Here is a 23407-nt window from a genome sequence, read left to right on the forward strand (position 1 = left end):
CTGTATTTATGTGCGTCGAAGATTAAATAATGTTCAATTATAATTACACGGGTTCTTTAACACTTACTCTGATTTCACAGCGGCTATCGCTTCTTCCGCCGTATCGTAATTTTTACCTTCCATTGTTCTGTACATATTAGAAAGTTCCACTTGTCTGCGAAAATACATGTCAACGGAACTGCCCTTAACAGTCGCATACTTGAAGTTGTCCATTGGATTTCTCAACTATTGATCAGAAAAAAGTATTCAAAATTAATAAGCAGAAAAAGTATTAATAGTTCGTTTCATCAACAACTTAGATTTTAAAATAACAACATGCAAGAATATAAATCTTAATTTCATTTCATTTATAGAATTTTTTTTATTCATTTAGAATTCTTCTTATTATTCATTTATGAAAAAATAAGAAAATTTACAATTATCTTAAAAGTACAAAATGTTTCACTTGTAAGCAAAAAAAAAATTTTAATAATAAATAAATAAAATGCTCTTTTTTTTTCTTCTTTTAAGTAGGAAAACGTCAACGCTTTCTGTTCTAACATATCTGCCTGGGGGCAAGCTTTAAATAATAAAAGAAAATGTGTTTTTTTACTAAAAAATACATAGCTTTAAGGAAATCACTTCCTAAATGGGATTTATTTTATTCAAAAAAATTAATTAATTAAAAAGTAATTAATTAAACTTGATTTACTTTTTTAGTTATTTCCAATTAAATTTATAAATTTTTGTTTTTATTATTCTTCACAGAATACAAGATATTTTTACAGTGCATTTCTTCATATGTTAGTCATGACACAGTATCAAATAATAAGACTAAAAGCAATAAATCTGTTCAATAAGTTTTTTAAATCGTATCTCTTACTTTTCTCATGTTTTTTTCATAGCAATTAAAAACTCCAACCAGAAAGGTAAATCTAATCATATTTATACATAGACAGTCGCTTTACAAGGACATACAAATAAAAAAATAAACTGAAAGTTTTATTTTAATTCATAAAGTTGTGTCAAATGTAGTAACATATATTGAACGCTGGGTCTTAAAAGATTATACAGCACTGTTCTTTGATAGTATGATTACTACTCCTTGATGGTGATTTCTGTCTTTTTCTTTTATTATGTTCTATAGAATTTCAAAAATTATCTTTCATTATGTGCTTATTAGGCTTCCTTTTTAAATTCATTTGAAAATTCTTGAATGTTTTTTAATAGATGCATAATGTTAAAGACGGAAGTATATTTTTTTCTTAGCCCATAAAACAAATAACGATTTAATATAAATGATTTTAATTTTATTTTTCCCAATCTTTAGTTTATTTCGATGCATAATTTGTCCTTTTAAACATGAAAATGTCGCAATTTTGCATTTTTCATCTTTTAATTATTCTTGATTTATTCTTGATTTGAAGATTAATCTTATTCGTAGTTACTGTCGATCTTTCTTTTTTAAAAAAATTATTTATTTTTTAGTTTATCGTGTATGAATAAATATTTCCAATTATTTAAAGGGAGCTGGGCATATACCAATAACGCTAAAACTTACTTTTTTCGATGTATCTTTTCCGAGAAATTCTATGGTATCGCTTTCAAACCTTTTGGGGATATTTGAGATTAGTTAAATTGTATACTGTGGCGATGTTTTAGAGTTAACAGGAATACTTTTTGAGTTAAAATGATTTTTGCTCAAAAATGATGAAACTGTTTTAAAAAATTTAAAGTTTTCAGTTGAAAATTTAAAAAAGAAATCTCTGCTGAAGATATGTATTAACAGTTACCACAGTATAAACATGTGTGCTTAAATATTATGTGGGGAAAAAACTTAAGCAATATCTTATTTAGATGCTGAGAAAAGGTACCTTGAAAAAGCTCAGTTTTAACATTATTGGTATATGCCCTACCGATTCCGATTAAGCATTTTGTTTTGATATTTTATTGAAATAAAGTAAAAATCAATTCATAGCATTATTACTTAAATAATTTCCACTTATTCACAATATTATTACAAATCTTTTATGAATATTCCTTGAAAAATTATATATCAACTTACTTTTTACTTGACTTATTAAAGTTCAATTATAATTTGGAAATAATTAGTTAAAAATTGAATTTAAACATAAAATTTTCTTTTCAATATTATATTATAGCCAAACTCAACACACACAAAAAAAACAACAAACAAACCCTAGCATCGTTGATGCCCGTGAGAGATGTTTCTGGTCTGTCCAAAACGAGAAAAGCTGCCAAATTGGCAGTGTAGGAAGCCACAACAATCATAGCGAATCCTGCCCACACCATACCTAAGACGCGGGCACTAAAGCTTCTGGGGGTACCTGAAACAGGAATTTAAATTATTCTAGAACAGAATAAAAAAATATCTATTCATACTATAAGAATTAATCTAAAAACTAAAAGTGTGAAACCTATAACTCTCTTGAGTTGTATTGGTAGAAGTGTTATAAAGATGATACGGGTCTCAAAATTAAAATAATTCATTGACCTAATTTTCTCATTTTTTTATGTTTTAGCTGTATACGCATGAAAAAAATTACAAATTCCACTTTCGATAAAAAATATACTTAACTGTTAATTTCCTTAACTTGTTAACCACGCATACGTTCAAAATCAAATATTATTGAAGATTAATGAAAGATAAAATGTAAATGTTCATAATTCTTTTTTTTAATAAATTTATCGTGCAATAAAACAAGTATTAATATGAGTGACTACCATACAATATACTACAGTTAACTACAACACATACAAACTTTTCCAATTGAAAATTTCAGATACGAATCATACAATAAGTTTTAACTAGAAAAAAGTTATGGTATAAAGTAGAGCTTGCTAAGTTATACCATAAAGTTATGGTATAAAGTTATGGTATAATGTAGCAAGCACCAAAAATCAAAATTTCAAATATATTACAGTTTTTATTTATATATTTAATACCAAACTTTTTACATAGTAGATGGGTTGAAATTATATTTTGAGCTAAATATTTTATAAATATACCTGCCTTGATTTCAGTGCTGCAATATCTAATACAGTAAATATTGCATCATAGAGCCTCCTGCAAAATGCAGGGTTTGTATCTATGATCTTAATATTTACTATTTTAAAGATTTTTACATAAGATGACATTTAAGAAATAAATTGTTTGTTAATACTTTAACAACTATAAATTACCTTACAGAAAAAGTAAGGTGATTTTGAGGTTGTTTTGAATTTGACAGATGCAAAAAATACACCTGAGGTAGAAAATGAGGTTATGTTTTGTACCAAAAATAACCTCATTAATAAACCTCAATTTCAACCTCATTTACACATCATAAAATCATCCTCATATATAACTCAAAATTTTTAAGTTGAGATTGGGTGAAATTATTCACAACTTGAAGAGTTGAAAAAATAGCCTGTTCACTTCAAAAATAACCTCTCTAAGCTGCTTGCTCTAAAGTAAGCAAACCTCAAAATCTCAAAATTACCTCAAATGTGAATAAAACAACTTCATACACCTTGATTATACAACTTGGGAGGTTGATCTTTTAAGGTTGTTCTTGAAATCAACTTTAAATAAATATTAATTAACTTTGACATCTCAAAACAACCTCAAATACCCTTCAAAAACAACATGCATTTTTATAAGGGTTCAATTCTTAAAAATTGATTTAAAATATTAATTACATTAACAATTATTTGTGTATTTTACCTTCACCAATACCACTATTTAGTAGTACGCCCCATGCAAACCAGATGGCGCTGGAGAGATTAAGGGCATCTTCTTCCGTGGCATCACTGCTAGGCAGCTTATAACGACCGAATGGACTGAAGCGATCTAGTAAATAAAGAGCCAGAGCGACGACGTGAACCGATACCATAACAAGAATCCATAATGTCTTTTGGAAAGGTTGTAAGAAAGAGGCGAGAGTTGAACTTTTGGGATGCTGTTAAAATATTCAGAAAATAATTATTCCATTGCTTAAAAATTTTAAACATTTTATACTATTGTTTTAAATAGGTATACAAAAACTATTCATAAATATTATCTAAAAATGTTATGGTATAAAAAAGAATATCTTGATGTTAAAAAAAAGCAACCGGGACAATTTTTTTTTCGTTTTTACTTTGCCTTACCGTATTACTCCGTGGTTTTACTATTTAATTAATTTATTAAATGAATAAAAATTTTGATATTCATAAAAAAGAAAAGAATATTTATCATTTTTACTTTACATTTTATCGTTTTTGTCTTTTTTCATTCAATTAATTTATTTATTGAATAAAAAAGAAACATCGTACTTCTTGCTGTTCATAAAACAAAATTGACAAGAATTTATGCGCCTTTTTATGTCCCATTAACATCATACTTGATGCTTTTCTTTTTCGATTCAATTAATTCATTAACTGAATGAAAAGTAAAATACTGGCAAAACCGAAAAGGGAAGGATTTTTTTTACTGTATCAATTAGTGTTAAATAAATGGTTTGTTTGACTGCAAATTGTGTGCAATAAAAAATATGAAAGAAAATTATAAATCATATTTTACTGAATCATGCAAAAAAATTAATAATAAAAATACCGATGGTACATTCAAATCGCTTACAACAAGTTTCCTAATACAGATATAATTGTTTAAACAATTTATTACTCGCTATTAATAGTTATCAATTAGTGTACTGTAGAAAAAGCTAAATATTAACTGTAGAAAATGTAAAATATAATAAATCAATACACTGTTTAATATTTCTTGTGCAGTACTGTCATCAATTGAGGTAAAGTTGTTGTTAATATTCACAGTTACATTTACCTTTAATTCACTCGTTTCGTTTATTTCTTCCTCATAAACTCTCGTTTATATTTAGTTTTTTTTCTAACAAGAAGACCCTTAATATTTATTATAACACATTCTCTTCAGTAGGTTTTAAAAATTATTTTTTCCAAGATTGCAAACAAAATGGACATAAGCATAAATCAGATATCTTTATACCTTTAAACGTATTAAGACATAAGGAAAAAATTTTTGCGAATTATTTTTAAAATTAAAACTCCAGTTACACTGTTAGAATTTTCATTCTGATATTATGGTAAAATAAGCGGCAGCTATCTGTCCATTCACGGGAAAGAACGTTTTTTTTTATCTTTACGGTTTTGAAATCGCTTACAACTTGTATGGTAATAAAACCAGGAATACAGAACTTATACGGTATTTTAACCACTTATAAATAGCATGGTTTCAAAATCATAAATTTTTTTTAATCGACTTGGAACTTAGCTTTTAGTTAAATACTAGGCAATAGAGAATGCAGGGCACAAATTGGAGTGAACTGAACACTGATAACTCTTCATGCGTTGAAGATAAATCTGTCAAAGCTGGGGCACGAACCCCAGTTCTGTCGGTCGTGAGACTGAGAGATTAGCCCTCCTGGCTCCGATTTATACCCAGTTGCATGGAACTAAGTGGTTTTATTAGGTGAGCTTAGTTCAGATCATTTCAGGTTTAATTCTGATTAATATCATTCTTAGTTAAATTCTGGTAGTTTGACAGTATTAGGCGAAATCAGTTAATAAACTATTTTTCTCACTGTTAACAGAATTACCACGTTACTTATAGTTACTTGACTGTTTTCTTTGAATATGGTAAAATAACAGTTGAATAAATTGCTATTTAACAATTTTTTCTGAGAAATTTTTAACTATGTAGGAAAACAGAATCCAACTTTATTGAGAAAAAATAACTTTAAGCTGTCATTATGTATGATGCAGCTGATGACAAAATGTAATCATTATTTTTAATACAACAAATTTTTCATAAGTCAATATTAACCAATTTATATCTTCTCATACTTTGCATTGTATACCTCTTTGTTTAACAACATCTACATATATGATCATTCTATTTAGCAATACAACTTGTATAGCAGTAACAGTAATCCGCATAACAGTTTGTATTGTGATCAGGCGCCTGTTAGTTTGTATGATATCAATTTATAAATCGGTGCGAACAATATTTTGAGCAACATAACAATTTCAATAAAACGTTTAAAAAATCACTTCATTTAAAGTTGTCAATATTTTGCTTATTTAATCAAAATACCTTTTTCTCTAAAATGGTGATTCCTTGGTATTTAAAAGGTTTAGAAAATTCTATTGCTTGAGATCTTTCAGGGTTTATGGTCAAGGGAGCAACAACCATATCAGCTCGTTCATAAACTAATTCACCCACCATACCTGTCCATATCTTTTTCTCAGAACCATTTACCTGGAAAAAAATTATAAAGTTAATACTTGCTATTTTGGATTACTGGCTGGCATTTTGCAAAAAAAAATGAGTTAAAATAATTTACATAATCGAAACTTCCGTAAAGGCCATCTTCAACTTGATACAAGTTGTACGTGAAGTTTAACTCGCTGGCTAAAGCATTCAGTAAATCCATGCAATAGCCTCGACAACAATACATATCTAAATCACCTGTAAAAAGAAATATAATTGGTAAAATTTCTAATAAAATTAAACTCTAAATAAACTATTTTATAATTAATAAAACATAAAGCTTTTTTGCAATAGCTTATATTTGGCCTAGAAATTCATGGAGATTTGCACTGCACACTTTCGTGATCAACGGTTGATAAGTGGTAATGTAGTCAACATTTCATTGAAGCCACTTTTGCCTCCCATACTGTTAAGAAAGTATGAACAAAACTTCCAAAATGCGATAATTTTTTCCGAGTACATTAACAGTGGAAACATTAAAAATCTTGGTAATTTTTATAAAAGTGCTTTAGTAAAGAATTTAGCAAAATTAATAATAAATTTAGATTTATAATCTATAATGAAATTTGGTAAATAAGGCAAAATTTGTTAATTTTATCATGATACCTAAGAGCATTGCAAAAAAGATCCATTTATTTGGTTTTAAATTTACTTTTAAGTGTTTATTTTGTTAAATTTTTTACTAAATCTGTGGTAATAAAAATTAAAATATTGAAAACCTCTGTGAGCTGTCACTATGTCAGTGGAAAAATTACCAAATGAAAGGCTTAATTATTTTAATTTTATTAATTGGAATGTGGTTTTTTACCAAAAGTTTCATAATCATACACTACGGTAATTTTACCAGAATATTTTTCCCCGTGTAGGTATGCGATCTGAAACTGGATCTTATACAATCTATTTGAAGCTGGGTGGGCTTTGAGCTACCACTGAGATATGAGATTCGAATTCCAGTTACTTTTCAGAGACTTTAACCAATGAGCTATTACGGTTTTAGTTCATAAATACCTCCATTTATTTACTCGCAGTTAATATAGAAAAGAAGATTTGAAAACATGTTATTCTAATTAAAATCTTACAAATCAATTTGTATACGAGAAAAGATTTTATCTTTTGTTTTAAACTTTTATAAAAACAGTAAAAAACACCAAATTTGCAAATGGGGTAAAAATAACAGCAATAAATTAGCAAAGTTATTTTTGATACATGGTATTTAATTTTAAATATATGTATTGATGTCTTTGTTAAGGCAAATACATATTACTGTTTTAATACGGCTTCTATCATCAAAAATATTTAGATTTTGTAAATTTATTTGGCGTTGAGCTGTTTTTTTAACACAAACCTGTTGACTTTCCATTGACTGTTGTTTGAAAATGACAATTTTGTCTGTTATTTTTTTCAAAAAATAATAAAGTTTTTTTGCAACTTTATTTCACATTGAACTACACTGAAGAGGCAAAAAAACTGGTACAGGCATGAGTATGCAAATATGGAGCCAATCAAAGTACAGCGCTGCGATCGGCAACGCATATATAAGACAACGAGTGTCTAGCACAGTTCTTAGAGCTACAATGGCAGGTTATACAGATTTAAGTGAGTTTGAACCTGGTGTTATAGTCGGCGCACGGAAGATGGGACATAGCATCTCCGAGATAGCAATGAAATTTGGATTTTCACGTATGACCATTTCACGAGTATACCGTGAGTATCGGAAATCCACCAAAATCTCCAGACATGAACATTATTGAACATATTTGGGATGCCTTGCAACGTGATGCTCAGAAGATATCCCCAACCCCTCTTAAGGTCTGGTTTCTTAGGACAAGCGCCTTATCTGGGCGTCAGCGGGACGTCAACGNATGCCACTATCCACATAAATCAATTATTAATCAAAAATCGAATATCAATTACTTTTCTTTATAATGCAATAAAATCTGGCGAGCAGCTATTTAAACGATCAAACACTTCGTTTGTTTATTTGTGGCTTGAAGTTAGGCTCGCAGAAAATGCCGTTCATGGGTTAAATTTAGTAGGAATAGCACAACCTGTGACGTAGGCTATAGTATACCCAATTATCTGAAAACATTTAATTTTATTATTTTAATAGTATGCAAAATTTTTAAAATTAAAATTTTTAATGTGAAGGTTGCTGCTGCTTTTCCTTACATAACAAATTGAATTGGGGGATGGTTTTCAACAAAGCAAGCGGTCATATCATGTTCAACATTCAATCGATTTCGATGTTATGTTTTTATTGTCACAATTGTGGAAAATCCCGCTTCGCAAAGATACACTGTAGCAAACGGAATTATAGTTGCCATAACTCCCTTTACAAGCAATAGGTAGGCTTCCAAACGTTTTAAAAATTAGGAGTAGTCAGCGGACCCCAAAATATAAGTCATGGACCCCTTAGGGGTTCATGAACCACAGGTTAAGGAACCCTGCACTAGAGTCACCTTTCAACGAAGTTTCCTGCAGCAAATTTCTCCTCATAAAAAAGATTTTTAGAGGAACGTTTGATAATTTTCAAAATATTCTTCATGTAACTCAGTGATATATTCCTCTATAATAAATTTGTCAAGATTCATTTTTTCTCAGACTAATCATTTGTCAGACTCCCGATTAGGAATTACTCAGTCATCACTTTTTCTGAGACTCCTCATTTCCCAGACTGTCTATAATTAATTTCTCAGGCATAATTCTTGAAAATTTTCACACTGACAAAAGTGCATATATATATTTCACATTTTAATTTGCGTAATTTTTGGAATTTTTCAAACATTTGTCTTATCAATTTGAATCACTTTTAAAAATTTTCACGCGTTCATCTTTTAAATTTACCTTATTTTCGGAACTTTCAATACGTTTATTTTTTTCAATTTTCTTCAAATTAAAAAATTGACAGATGATTATCAATTTGAATAATTTTTTAACATTTTTTAACTTTTATCTTTTTAATTTACCTGATTGTTGAAATTTTTCAAGTGTTTACAATTACAGTTTTCATCATTTTTTAAAATTTTCTGACGTTTACCTTTTTAATTTCCCCCATATTTGAACCTTTTCACATTTTAATCTTTTTACTCGTAATTTACCTCATTGATGGAATTTTTTGAACGTTTCTCCTTTCAATTTTTATCATATTTAAAATTTCGTGACATTTATCTTTTTTTTTTAATCTTTCTGGAAATTTTTCAAAAGTTTATCTTTTTGGTTTTCGTCATTCTTGAATTTTTCAGATGATTAAGTTTTTTAATTGTGAAATTTTTGTAAGTCACAAGTAAAGTTAGTATTTCTGTGCCCGTAATTTGTTCTCGTGCCCGTTTTCAAAACCACTCTCCTATTTCCTTCCAGCTACAATCCATAACAAATAAATTCTATGATGTGGGAAATCACGCATTAAATGCAGTACTCATTCCTTCATAATATATCTTGCTTCATATTTAAGTAAAAATCATATATTTCGCATATACATTTTAACCTATCGTCCCCACTAGAAATTTTGTAATGCTGTCATTAACACGTGCAAGAAATTCTAATCTCAGTTTAACGAAATTCCCCATACAGTGAATCTTTCTACGGGAACTGAGAGAGGAACTTCACTGTATCTTTTAATCAATAAAATAAAAGTAAAATTTCCTAAATAATGAACTTACTTTTAAGTGTGTTGGGACGATGTAACCTCGGGGCTTTTTTGTTTCACCACCAGGCCAGACAATATCTTGAACATTTAGTGTTAAAGTCATTTCCATAATTATCTAAAAATAAGTACAGAGATTCACCATTGATAATTTTTGCAACAAAGAGATACTTTTAACTATTCTTTTAAAAATGAATTATTCTTTTTTCAGTTCAAAGAAGCTTGTTTAGGGATAAATGTGATCCTGAATATTGCATTTACATTATTAATAATAAATACAACTTAATTGTCCTTAATTATTAAAAAGCAAACAATGAACTCTGCTAAAAAACTAATTTTTTAAAATAAATTAATCTTCTTATTATTGACGAGAGGAATATAATCTTTCCAAATATTGTACAGCTCAAATTATGTATGTGGCTATTTATAAATATTCTTATTTAAATTAATAACAAAATATTATAACGCCAAGCAACGAAATTATGAAAAGTTAAAGAATTATAAATTAAAATAATTTATTGCATTTCTTTCTTCCAAAAAATCTTACTGTGAGAAAAATGCATTCCCAAACATTTTGCAGTTTACATTTAAGATGTTCAAAATTGGGTGAAGTCTTTATTGTGAGAAAACAATCCAGATTATTATGAATCTACCACCTGCTTTTGACAACTAAACTCCACGTGGTTTTGTTGCGCTTTCATGGCCGCTAGCATTGATCGTATGTGTGTAATTATTAAAAACAACGAAGTAGTAAAAAAGCTATAGAATTTTAAATAAAATAATGGAATTCCTTTTTATTTCATCCAATAAAACATACTCGGGGTTAAATATACTACCAAGTATTGTACAGTATTGCATTTACGGTATTGAAAGCAGCAAAGTTTTAACTAAAATGTTTTAATTCTAATTTTTTTTCTGCATAGATTAAGTGTAAACAGGTCAATTAGCCAGTGACATAGATTTTGCCATTTGCAATTTTCGGTATCTCTAAGCGGTTCTACTCACTACTCGTTGTCACTCGCAAACCACTGAAATTGCTCTGATTACTCCACTTAATGATAATACCTCTCTCTCTTTCTCTTTATCTCTATCTCTCTCTATCTATTCCTCTTGTTTAATTCACGTCATCTTTTATGCTTCATATTATTGACAATAAGAGCTAGATTTCAAATCTGAACTTTTCACAATATGTAATAAATCAAAATCCTGTTAGTATNTCTCTCTCTCTCTCTTGCTTAATTCACGTCATCTTTTATGCTTCATATTATTGACAATAAGAGCTCGATTTCAAATCTGAACTTTTAACAATATATAATAAATCAAAATCTTGTTAGTACATCTGGCCACGGCAACTGTTTCTTGCAGAGCTGTGTGTTGGAGAACTCTAAAATTTCAAATGTTAACTAAAATAAAGATTACGGCTCATTTTTCACTATCACTCCTCTTTTATAATAATTAATTTCACTGCATCTTCTTATATAACATATTGTAGCTAAGAGCAATGCAGTTTAATTTACTGAGAAAAATTTTTTTTTACTTCCAAAAATTCGAAGAAACCTTTAATGGAAGAGTTTTGTTACATAGAGCTTTTGGAACCAGCTCCAAATTTCCTATACTTTTGAAATATTTACAATCGTTTGGCAGCTGACTTTTTGAACGATTCAGTTCATAGTTTCCACGTGACAACGTTATATTTAATTATAATTCTTTAAACAATAAATTAAATAATTCTACCAGAAAAATTATACTCATTTAATTAGAATCTTAAAGAATAATAAAATTCAATTCACAATTTTCAGAAACTTAGGGATTTGATTGTTCGGTTTAATACATCAATTAGAATCTCAATCTTTAAATGTAAATTCCTGATTAATTTTTAATTTGAAGAAGAAGCTAAAATTAAAAATACAGCTGTGATTGTTAGGAAATATTTTATATTAAAAGGAAAAAAATTGTTTTAAAAGTATTTATTTCAACATAAAATTATTTGTTTATAGTAAGAATAAGGATGAAATGTCTCCACTTTCAAAGAGAATAAACTTTTTTATCTGTTTGAACTACAGTGTCTGATTATCTCGAAGTGAACATCAAAAATTCCAAGTCAAGGAACTTATCCAATTTGAACTATTTATTAACTCCAAAGTTAATTTAGAAACTAATCGAAGTAAAACATCTTGCTCATTCTTAGACACAATAGTACAGGTGAAAATAATTACAGTTAGATGACTTATAGTTTTCCCTTAATTGAATTACGTAGCAAAAAAATTTAAATTGCACGTAAAATAATTAATAACATTGGGAACCGCACAAATAAAAATTTTTTTCAGATTGTTCTAGAAATGTAAGCATTTTCATATTGTTTCATCCAATAGTTTTTTTTTTTTAAATAATGGAAGTACCCAACTCAACCAGCGAAAACTTTCTCAAACAGTCTCGGTGACAACGTCAGCAGTAATTTTTTTTTGATATAGAGAGACAGTTGAAATTTGAAGTATATTCTTCATTTTTTTTCTTTTCCTACAACAATAATTTTTGATGAAGCCGTGATGACTTAGAGGATAGAGCGTTCGCCTTCCATCGAAGTGAAACGGGTTTGAATCCCAGTGATGGCTGGTCGATTCGAATTCTGCATCTGGCTTGCACAGACCACAGTGCTGACATAAAATATCCTCAGTGGAAGACTCACGGGTTCGAGTCCCCCTCCCAGCAGGCTAATAGTGGGAGGTTTTTGGAGTTCTCCTCTCCATGTAACGTAAATGCTCGTTAGCTCCATTAAAAAGTCCTCCACGAAAGCAAATTACTTCCAATATTTGATAAAAGAGTTCCCTTGTCTTCTGGACTGGCTTCAAAATACAGTTGAACATTAGCAGTCGTATACCCAAAAAATTGGATCAGCTGTTCAACGACAGTTATAAAATAAAATAAAATAGTTTTTGATTATAAAGTTCGAATACCGATTACGAGATGATGGGTTGGTGTGTAGCTATTTTTTAGGCGCGTTTGTCTGTTGACTGAGAGATTTGACCTTGATCAATCTTTATCTGTGAGCTTGAGGTTGTTCTACATGATTCTCAGAAAGCTTTGCCGGCAATTTAGTCAAGTAGTGTTCAAGCAATAGGCTTGTTTAACGCCTTAAGAATGGAAATCCGGCGTTCAACCTGGTATGGAGATCCTTGGATTTAACCCGGTCTAAGTCTTGTCTCTTGGTCACAGAAAATTGAGCAGACTTGATTCGATGTTGTTGTTGTTGCATATATCCGTTGTTCAGCAATGCTAAATCAGGTCTATGAAATCTGTCACTCAAAGTCTAATAGTGGAATTGGGTTCGTGAAAAGATCTTGTCTGGAAACCCCCAGACAATCTGATATATGGTCAGGGGTGACCTGAAGATCACCACTCTTCACACTGATTGAGAAAATCTTTTTTCCATTGGAATAAGACAGAGATCTTACTATTCGCAGAGATCAATTATGTAACTGACTGTATTCGATAGAAAATAAAATTTTGTGGTGGTGCCTCCATAGTGCATTTGCGCTCTGCCCAAATTAACTTTTATAAATATACGGGTAATTGTTAATTACACAGCTATCTCTTATGATACTGTATTGTTACACGCCAATGAACGTTAATTATTTAATAAAATTTGTTTCATTTCAGACAACCGAAAGTTTACACATGGGTTATTGCGAGTATTAGTTTGAAATTATTATGTTTACAGAAACTCAACTGTCACTCTGATAATTTTATAAGTTAAGAAAATATCCAGTAATCAATAATTATTAATCATAAAAAAACTGCTAAAAAATCTGAAACCTTACCATTTAAATAAAATAAGACATTTTTATTTTTTACAATTTACATTTGAGTAAATCTATTCATCTGACGGAATACCGTCTGTCCTGTACAATATTAATGATATCGTTTTCATTAGTACAAACAAATGAATCATTAAGCAGTTATTTGTTTTCACTGTTTATAATATTATTGATATCATAACTGCGATCAAAATTATATAATTAATTATCAAGAGTTACTCAATAAAAATTAAAAATATGGAATTGTTATTTTTCAATGAAACTTACATGAGAGTAAATATATTCTCCAACAGTGTATAGTTTGCTGTTGACGATATTGATGATATCATAATTACTATCGACTCTATCCCCCTTATCATCAAAGGCTACTCTTCCAGTCTTCCCATGTTGTATAGTTACTTCTTTCAAAAATCTAAAAAGACGTTTAAGTATTTAGAACTTGTATAGTAACTTCTTTCAAAAATCTAAAAAGATGTTTAAGCATTTAGAACTTGTATAGTTACTTCTTTCAAAAATCTAAAAAGGCGTTTAAGCATTTAGAACTTGTATAGTTACTTCTTTAGTTCATATAGTTATTTCCGATGGGAGTAAGGTTGCGGTTGAGATGTGTTCTGTCAAGAGAATGTGGCTTAAATTAGTTTGTTAGTGGTATTATCAAGCGTGAAAGATTAGGAAATAATGGCCTTTTCTGTAAACTCATGCGTCGAAGGAAATATTGCTGTGCCAACTCTGGGATTCGGTTCAGCATGTTATAAAATTAGCAGATTATCCCTCTCATCTAAAGTATGTACCCATCTTCACGGAATTAAATGGCTACATAAGGTGTTTCTCACATTCTTCTTACTATAAGATTATTAGGTATCCGATGATGGAAAAGAAAAATTTGAATTCGTAATCCCAATCACATGGCTTAACTATCAGCTTTTGAACAACGCGCGTTTTCGATTTTTATTGGCATTGAGCTTAATTGGAGCGGATAATGTGGTTATTTAACCGTATTAGGCAAGAGCGGTGAATAAACAATTATTCTCAGAGCTTACAGTTAAGTGTTTATTTGTTTATTTTGGTTAAATATGGTAAAATGAAATTACAATAAATTGTTATTTAATCAAGGAATTTCCAACAGTGTCATGTCAGTTTATTTAATACATTTTTAAGATTTTGGAAATCGTGAAGAAAGTGTATCGATTTTAAAATTGTTCCTATGTCACTTGTTTTGTACATTTTTGTCTTGGAAATAAAAATTCGCAAAATAAGTAATATCTTCCCACTTATGAAATATTAAAAACAATCACATTAATAGAAACTTTTTACTTTTTCACATAATTATTAGGACATTTATGTTATGAAGTACGAGACTAATTAAGACATTTTTTGCCAGGAAATAATTTAAAATTCCGAACCATCAATTGCTCTTTTATATAGCGTATGAAATCGGTTATTTTCACTTTTGATTTGACTCAATTTAGCCTCGAATTTTGATTGAAAATCAAAATTCAGAACTAAATTTCATGATGATTGGATGATTGTAACAACAGTTATAAAAATCAATTTCAATTAAGTAAAAGTTATTCCCTCTTTTTTTCTACAGACGAAATTAAAAAGCAACATAAAGAGAGAATTTTAAAAAAAACTTTCAATCTCTATTAAATTACCAATATTCAGCTCTACAGAAGGAGCTTAGATTATGACAGACACAATAAATGCAAAAAAGAAAAACATATGAAAATTTGGGTGTATATTTCAAATTTTTTTTTCTTTTGGAAATTTGGATGCATATTTCAAAAGTGTTACTTTCAAACTATGCAAAAGAAAAAGTAACTTTCATTTCACCAGAAAAACCTTTTCTGTTTTATAAATAACAGCTTTTAGTTGGAAACAAAATAAATACGAAGCAGAAACAATTGAAGAGTTACCCGATAAACTTTTGTCCTGTATCCCAATCTTTTTCGTGTGTACTGCAGTCCTTGGGGGCAGGTTCAATTGATTGGGACGAATTGTAGTAAAGATGGCGGAATGCTCTTGCAATTACAGTCACGCTATCACGAATATGAGATTCCTCATCTGTCGAATTCACTAATTTCAATCCAATCACACCTGAAATGACACAGATATTGTTTTATTTTTTTGGAAAAATATGTATTCGACAATTCTGAGTTCAGGACTTTCAATGTTCAACTCCTAAAAGACATCTAGAAGACAAGGGACAAGGTAACTAAGGTAAGGTAATGCTAACAAGGTAATATTAGGAGAAATTAGGCTTTCGTGGAGGACATTTTGATGTAACTCGCATTTGCGTTACATGGAGAGAAAACCACGAAAACCTCTCATGGTTAGCCTGATAGCAAGGGGCCTTTAACCCATTATCAGTCTACTACTGAGGATATTTTAAGTCAGCACTGTCTTCAATGCGAGTCGGGTGCGAAATTCGTTCCGACTAACAATCGCTAGGATTTGAACCCGGGACACTATATAGGGATGCGAGCACTCTATTCCCTAAGCAACCACGGCTCTTCCTTATACAATTTTTTCTTAAAAAAAGCAATCACTTACTGCTTGAAGCATTGAACTTAGCTTGAAAATTTTCCAAAAAAAAAAGAAATTTTAAAATGTGTATGCCTAATACTGATTTTTGAAAATTAAATACTGATTTTGAGTGAAATCTGCATGTAAAGCAACCAAACAATTATTTATTCTACCTATGAGCATTTTCCTAAATATATTTTACTTCAGGAATATATATATATATATNTTATGCATTTGAAGAAATGCATTTTATAATACATTTAGAAGGTAGATTTGATTTTTTAAGATAAAATTTACTGGAATATATAAATTTTTCTTCTGATGTCCAATAAGAAGTGACCGGTGTGTTATTGTCGATTCTATTACCAAAAATAATCATTTTTAAACTAACTCAGTAGATGATTCTAATACTTTTCATTTTTTCATTACTGCTTTCATGATTAAATATGTGAGAATAATAATTTTTAAAAAGAAAATCAAGATAAAAGCTTATCTATGAGGATTTTTGAATTTTTTAAAAAAAATCTTTTTTAATGTTATCCGACCTTTTACCAACTTTTTGATGCTAATCAGAAAAATCTTTATTAGCTGATTTTGCAAAGTAAGTCTGTCAACTATATTTGAGGTATGCTGTTTTAAACTTTTAAAAATTACTTTTCTTTCGAATCATTTTTCTGGATTTTATATTTTAGTACATATATAATTCCGATAATCTAACACATTTTTTTAGTAACTGCTGGACTATATTTTATAATTTGAAAAAACCAGAATTAAAGAGAATTATAATTAAAGAAATCAGACCAAACAAGCGATGAGACAATTGAAGGGATTTTGCAAAAAGATTCCTCTTCTGAAAATGCTCAAACATTAAAGTTTAGATTCAATACATGACTAACTATATAATATTGAGGAGAGATAAGTCCTAAAAAGTGCTCTGTGGAACTCACAGTGTTCTGGATTCAGCCCGTGCTACTGCCGTAGCCATGTTTAGACTTTTGACCGGACATGATTGTCTACGTTCTCATTTATTTCGCCTCAAGCTGACTATTTCATCAGATTGTCTTTTATGTAACTCCGGACAAGCCATGGCTGCTGCACATTTGGACACGTGCTCTGGACTAAAAGACTTTGACTGTATTGTTAAGAAGTACTGGAGAGCTAGAAGCCTAATGACCTAATAGATAGCCAATGACTGGCATTTGTTTAATAATATAATATTGAGATTTTTTTAGAAGGCTTTTTGTTGTTTAGTACACTATAAGATTCCGATTACTTCCTCAATCAAGAGATAATTATAATCTCGAAAGCTTTATTCAGGAAGTTATCATAATCTGGGATTACTATATTTTTCAAGGCATGAAAAAAATCGTAAAATATAAAATTTTAGACTAAAAGAAAAAAACACTGGTAATTTAGAAACAAATGGTCATTTGAGAGCATACCATCTGGTTTATTTGGAGCTAAAAGTGCCTGTTCAGAGACAATCCAAACATAGCCGGGTGATGTCATATTCAAGGCATCGACTTCTTTAAAAATACTTTCGGCGTCTTCTGTACTGTTAAGAAATATAGATACATAAAATTAGCAAAATATAAATAAAATGGCGATTCTACAAAAAACTAACAGCACGTAGCAAGCAAAATATCCAAAACCGAAAATTGTCATTTTTTATACTTTTAAGGCGAAGTTTTTTCATGTTCGTCCATGAATATTAAAAAGATTATTCATTTACAATTTCCTAAAAAAATTTTTTTTTAAAAATTGTGATCGCTTTATTACGATTACAGGTTACCCATTTGTCAAATGCTTTTTTTTCTGGTTTGACTCCGATAAACGCCACAACATTTCAAATCACGAGTTGCAAAAACTGTCTCAAGTGATATTTGTCGTCGGATTGGTTTTCAAATCCTGGCTATATACGTGTCTCAAGACGTCGCAAAACACAGTATTCATATTAAAATCACCGTCAAGACAGTAATTATAAGTTAATAATAAAAAGAATATAAAAATACATTAAATTATTATTATGTAAATACATTAAGAATGACTGCTGGTGAAAAGAAAAAGAAGAAAAGAATTCTAAAAATTTTTTTCGAACAACAGCGGTCGTCATAGCAACGCATGTAATGACGACGCATGCGCACTGTTTACTACTCTTGAACATGGTTGAAAAGTGTGATGACGTTCAAATAAAGTGCGCACGCCATCAAACCCAAAACAAGACCCGTTTTGCCCATGGGTAATACATAAAATATTTCACTAACAAAATACGAAGATTTTACAAACACCTAACAGCACGAAATTCAAGTGAAATATCACAAAATAGGTCCGAGATAGAAAATTGTCATTTTTTTTACTTTTAAGGCGAAATTTTTTCATGTTCATCCTTGAATATAAAAAAGATTAATTTACAATTTCCTAAAAAAATTTTTAAATTACCTAAATTTAAAACTGTCGTATTGAAATAATATTTCGACATAATTATGCACTTACATTTATAAGATTTGCATTTGTAACTCGATTCTACATTAAATTTGTCTAAGACCTTGCCCATTTCCTTTGCAATTTATCTTTTAACTTCTTTAATCGAATACCTCTGAGGAACTTGAACTTGAACTTAGGATGACTAAGATGTGCCTGTTTGCTGAGCGCACACTCCACACTTTTATAGGAGATGCAGCCCTTTGGCGACTAAATTAATGGCACTAAGCGCAGGCCAGTGTGAGAAAAGTAGCGGAAGCGGTAGCAGACATCAAGTTTATACTTGAAGTCCTTCTTCTAACTGGGTTAAAGTTAAGCTTAGGGGTGGAATACTCTCGAGTCGGGGATCATAAAACGGTCCTTTTCCCTCTCTGGGAGTATCCATATTTATATTGGGAGGGGTTATGTACCTCCAATGATCATCATCCCTCCCCGTTATATTTTAAGTATTCCATTTTTGGCTAATAATTCCCTTTAAAATTAATCGCCAATTCAAACTGCGAATAGTCCACGCATCGCCATTTGGCAGCATTAAAGCACGCCAATTTTCTAGGTTAATTTCAAGCAACGGCCAAAACTTTTTCTTTAAGCTTTGAATTTAATATTCTCTGTTATGTTACATTTTCATTAACTTCCTACTGCTTTTGCCTCTGTTCAAAAAAGGAAGAAGAATGCTAATCCGATATATTTTCTAACAATTTATACTGAAATAAAATGAGATATTATTTCACAATTATGTTGTGATAATTGAGAAATCAAGGCATCTTCGTCACTGAACGAACCTAATACGAAAGTCTCCCTCCTGTCCAGAACAAAACTTTTTCTTAGACTTATTTAATTTATTTAAAACTATTACACCAACATTTCAATATTTAGCGTAGTGTTAATTAACTATGTATACTTGTTTTCGTTGTTACTAATGCCACTTGCCAATACCAACAAGCCTGCTGTGGGAAGATAAGCGATTTAAGACAGAGGGTGAGTTCCTTCTTATTTTAGGGGTGCCATCTATGGCTAAGAATAAGATTTCAGACACACACGTCCATTCATTCATCCACAGAACGTAATTTAAACCTAAATCAGGGAACAATTAATCTCTAATTCAGTACCCTGGAGGTATTGATGTGAGGACTTGGAGGACTTTGTGACACTGACGGATTTAACGTGCACCAGTCACCATTTAATATACAGGGATTCTTCAACCGGAGGGATTCGAACTCACAAACACGAGCCCAACGTACTTTTAACTCTGATATCCCGGCCCATTATGCATGTTTAATGCCGTATAAAAAATATTTCATTAAATTGTTTCATTAAACTTGACATTTTGAATAATTTAAAGGGTTGTTTAAAGGTTTTTATGCTACTCTCCTGGCGTCAGAAATGTTTCCTAATTTTACGAAAAAAGAGCAAATTTTTGAAGAGTCTTCCCTGTTTATTCCCCACATTCTGTTGGATTCATGAAGTAGTTGTAGATCAGATTCACTTAATGTTCTTATCATAGATTTGAAGTTCTAAACTGAGGTATGTAACAGTTTTTACAGTTATTCTCCTGTACAACATCTGTATTATGCGTGAAAACATTCTTTAAAGAAATAATAAGTGTCTTTATGTGTGATATTGTGATGATTTTGGTAAGAAAAAAAACTTTCTATATTTTCTTTCTTAAACTAAGTCCAAATGTATCTTTAATATTTTGTTGTAGTAATTATATAAAAAAAATTTCATTTTCTTGGTATTTTTTGAGCCAATTAATAGCCAATATCGCTAAATTAGGTTCCTTTTATTTTTCCACCAGTAAAGTGCCTAATAAGGAGAAAGTTTAATTTTTTTTTCAGGTTTCTTATAACACTTTCAGTGTTTAAGAATTTTAGATCTGAAGGTATCAAGTTTTTGGAGAATCTTACAAAAGCACTTTTTTACAACCTAACAAACAAGCTGCAACTTTTTAGGCTTTTACTACTTGATGCGAAAAAACTTACCTCGCGTATAAAATAAAAACTCTACAATATCGTCCCATAGCCTCTTCCAGCTTTTGACTGATTTCTGTAATTCCTGTTTCATACTCAATGATGTCTTCTACCTGAAAGCAATAAAAACAATTAAAATGCTAAAAAAGTAGACTAAAATTTAGCCAAGATCACTAAAATAATATTTTAATCAGGTCTAAAACGGAAAAAGCAAAGCCATTACTTAAGCAACAAACACACCATCTGCCACCCAGTCGACATAAAGGGTTAGGCCTTAAACTTAGGCCTTGCTTTGGGTTCCATTCCCTTTACTAAGTCTGGTTGTCTAATCAGACTGTACTTTCTGCGATCGTTTCTTAGTGTTACTACTCTCATATAATGTAAAGTCTGCAACGGTTGGGAAAGTGTAGCATGCGCATGCGTCACTATTGTATTCGTACAATCAGTAATGATAAATCCCAGGCGGTTGCGAATGTCAAATTAGGTTAGCATTGATGTGACGTTAAGAGGACACTACAGTCTCTGGTGAACCTTTTAATGGCAAATTCTGTTTCCCCTTCATTGGTATTTTGAACTTCAAAGTTCAGAGTATAGTTAGTTTTGGTAACATCATGGTTTACATTGGGTTTACCTGAACTATTTTTCTCAAAATCTTAAATTTCAAAAGGCCAATGAAGGTGAAACTGAAATTGCCATTAAATATTTCTCCAGCTGTAATAGATTCCTCTTAACATTACACCGAAGATAATCTAATCTTAAAAGTAATTCTAAATCACCTAACACTTAAAAAGTAATTTTAAATTACACTTTAGGTGAAAAAGCATTTAATATTAAGGGTTTCTCCCCCAGTACAGCGTCCCCTTCCCAACCAACTCTTCCTATATCTTGCTAAAGTGGTACACCTAATGTTCTTTATTTTAGGTCTGACAGAAAGATCTGATTATCTTCTCTGTTTTAAAAACGTAGCTTATAAAATTTTCCCTATTTTTGTAATAATTTGTTTAATCATTGTAAAGATGGCTATCAGGCTTAAGTTTATTCTAGGTTTACCTGAGCTCCTTTATCTCAAAACTTAAAATTTCAAAATTCCAATAAAAGTGAAACTAAAATTGCCATGAAAAGTTTTTCCAGCGGTTATAGCGTCTTCTTAACAACACAATTTAGCTACTCTTATCTGAATTCCAAATTACTTTTGTATGTGAAAGAGCATTCCGCTGTATGGCATCCTTTTCACAATCAACTGTTCCGACACTATGCCAAAGTGGTACACCTAATGTTCTTAATTTTATTCTGGCAGAGAAAATATTATTTTCTCTTTTTCACAAAAGTAGTTCCTAATAATTTTTTTATATAATTTTTCAAGCCTTGTAGAAATGGTGGAATGAAAATTAGCTAAGTAACAATTGTAAAATGAAAACTAAATCATTATGTGAGTGTTTGACTTACTTTGATGCCAGAGAAATCAGCTAAATTCTGGAATCGCCCGAGAGTGGATCTGCCATCGTTGTCTGAGCTGTGTATGAAGGTGACACACTTGTAATTAAGAAACTTGAGAATCTCAATCCATACATCAGCTTGGTTAGAATAAGGCGGTATTGTTCGCATAAATGACGTGTGCAAATTCTAAAATAAAGAACAAGTTAAATAAATTTTTACACGATGCAAACAAAAACAAAGTTATTTAAAGCCTGATAAAAATTTTTTTTAAATGAATGTTCCTAAGACACTGAAGCGGAAATATATATACTTGATGATTTTCGCTTTGATGATGAGGATTTTTATGATGATGATGTAGTTTCGTTTGCTTCAAAAATATGAGGATGTCAAAAAAAAGTCGACATGTTCCTTGCGCAAGCACCATTCTTAAGACTCGCTACACTGTTTGAATTTTTAGTCTGGAATTACAGTTAAATAATCGGCAGCAGCCTGTCCACCTGATTAGCCACAAAATTTACGTTTAGGAAAACTTCATTATTTTTACTGTTTTGATATCGTTTACAACTGGTAGAGTTAAGATACTGTAAATACAAAACTATATGGTTTTGTAATCATTTACGATTAGCATAGTTTTTAAACCATAAAAATAAAACTGATATTGGAGCTCTGGAGATTTAGGCGCGAATAATAGTTTCGTATTCTAATTGTCTTCAGATAGAAGAGTGCATGATACTTTTTTTGTATTGAAGGAATGGAAAAATATTGTGTTATCACCGTTGGGATTCGAACCCCTGTTCAGCCGGTTATGAGATTGAACGTTTAGTCCTCTCAGCTACATCATGTTCTCAAAAGCACGGTGCAAAATAGTTTCATAAGGTGGGCCTAGTTGGAGCGAATTGATTTCTAGTTGCTAAACTGCATTAGGTAAAAACCGCCAATAAACGTTTTCTCTCAAACTTAACAGTTTGCATATTTTTTATGGTTAATTGACTGTTTAGGTTGAATATAGTCAAATAAAAATTAAATAAATGGGTACTTAACTATTTTACCAAGAAATTTCTAACAGTGTCGACGCGAATAAGCAATAATGAAATGAAACAGAAAACGTAAAATTGTCAACAAAAAATTAGAAAATAAGTGTTAAATAAAAAACAAGAAAAACTACGATAGCCGAGATTGAAATAGACAAATTTAATCGTAAAATATAAGTTTCATAAATGTTTCAATTAATAAAAAAATTACCCGCAAAAAGCGGGAAAAGCTGACA

At 30.3% G+C, this 23407-nt stretch overlaps 1 protein-coding gene across 1 annotated transcript in view; it reads right to left on the reverse strand.

Annotated features, from left to right (window-relative positions):
* The window catches only part of LOC107441166 (glutamate [NMDA] receptor subunit 1), a 58763-nt gene that overhangs the window by 19691 nt on the left and 15665 nt on the right, over nucleotides 1-23407 (reverse strand). Inside the window, exons 4-15 of the mRNA XM_071186906.1 lie at nucleotides 22150-22326; nucleotides 20716-20816; nucleotides 17695-17807; nucleotides 15643-15823; nucleotides 13994-14138; nucleotides 9928-10029; nucleotides 7877-7997; nucleotides 6342-6466; nucleotides 6092-6256; nucleotides 3707-3941; nucleotides 2179-2327; nucleotides 68-225 (exon numbers count right to left, since the gene is read on the reverse strand). Coding sequence (XP_071043007.1) covers nucleotides 68-225; nucleotides 2179-2327; nucleotides 3707-3941; nucleotides 6092-6256; nucleotides 6342-6466; nucleotides 7877-7997; nucleotides 9928-10029; nucleotides 13994-14138; nucleotides 15643-15823; nucleotides 17695-17807; nucleotides 20716-20816; nucleotides 22150-22326 — 1772 coding nt within the window. The remainder of the gene's footprint in view (nucleotides 1-67; nucleotides 226-2178; nucleotides 2328-3706; nucleotides 3942-6091; nucleotides 6257-6341; nucleotides 6467-7876; nucleotides 7998-9927; nucleotides 10030-13993; nucleotides 14139-15642; nucleotides 15824-17694; nucleotides 17808-20715; nucleotides 20817-22149; nucleotides 22327-23407) is intronic.

The sequence above is a fragment of the Parasteatoda tepidariorum genome, chromosome 10 (assembly GCF_043381705.1).
Source record: "Parasteatoda tepidariorum isolate YZ-2023 chromosome 10, CAS_Ptep_4.0, whole genome shotgun sequence".
In the NCBI taxonomy this organism is placed as follows: Eukaryota; Metazoa; Arthropoda; class Arachnida; order Araneae; family Theridiidae; genus Parasteatoda; species Parasteatoda tepidariorum.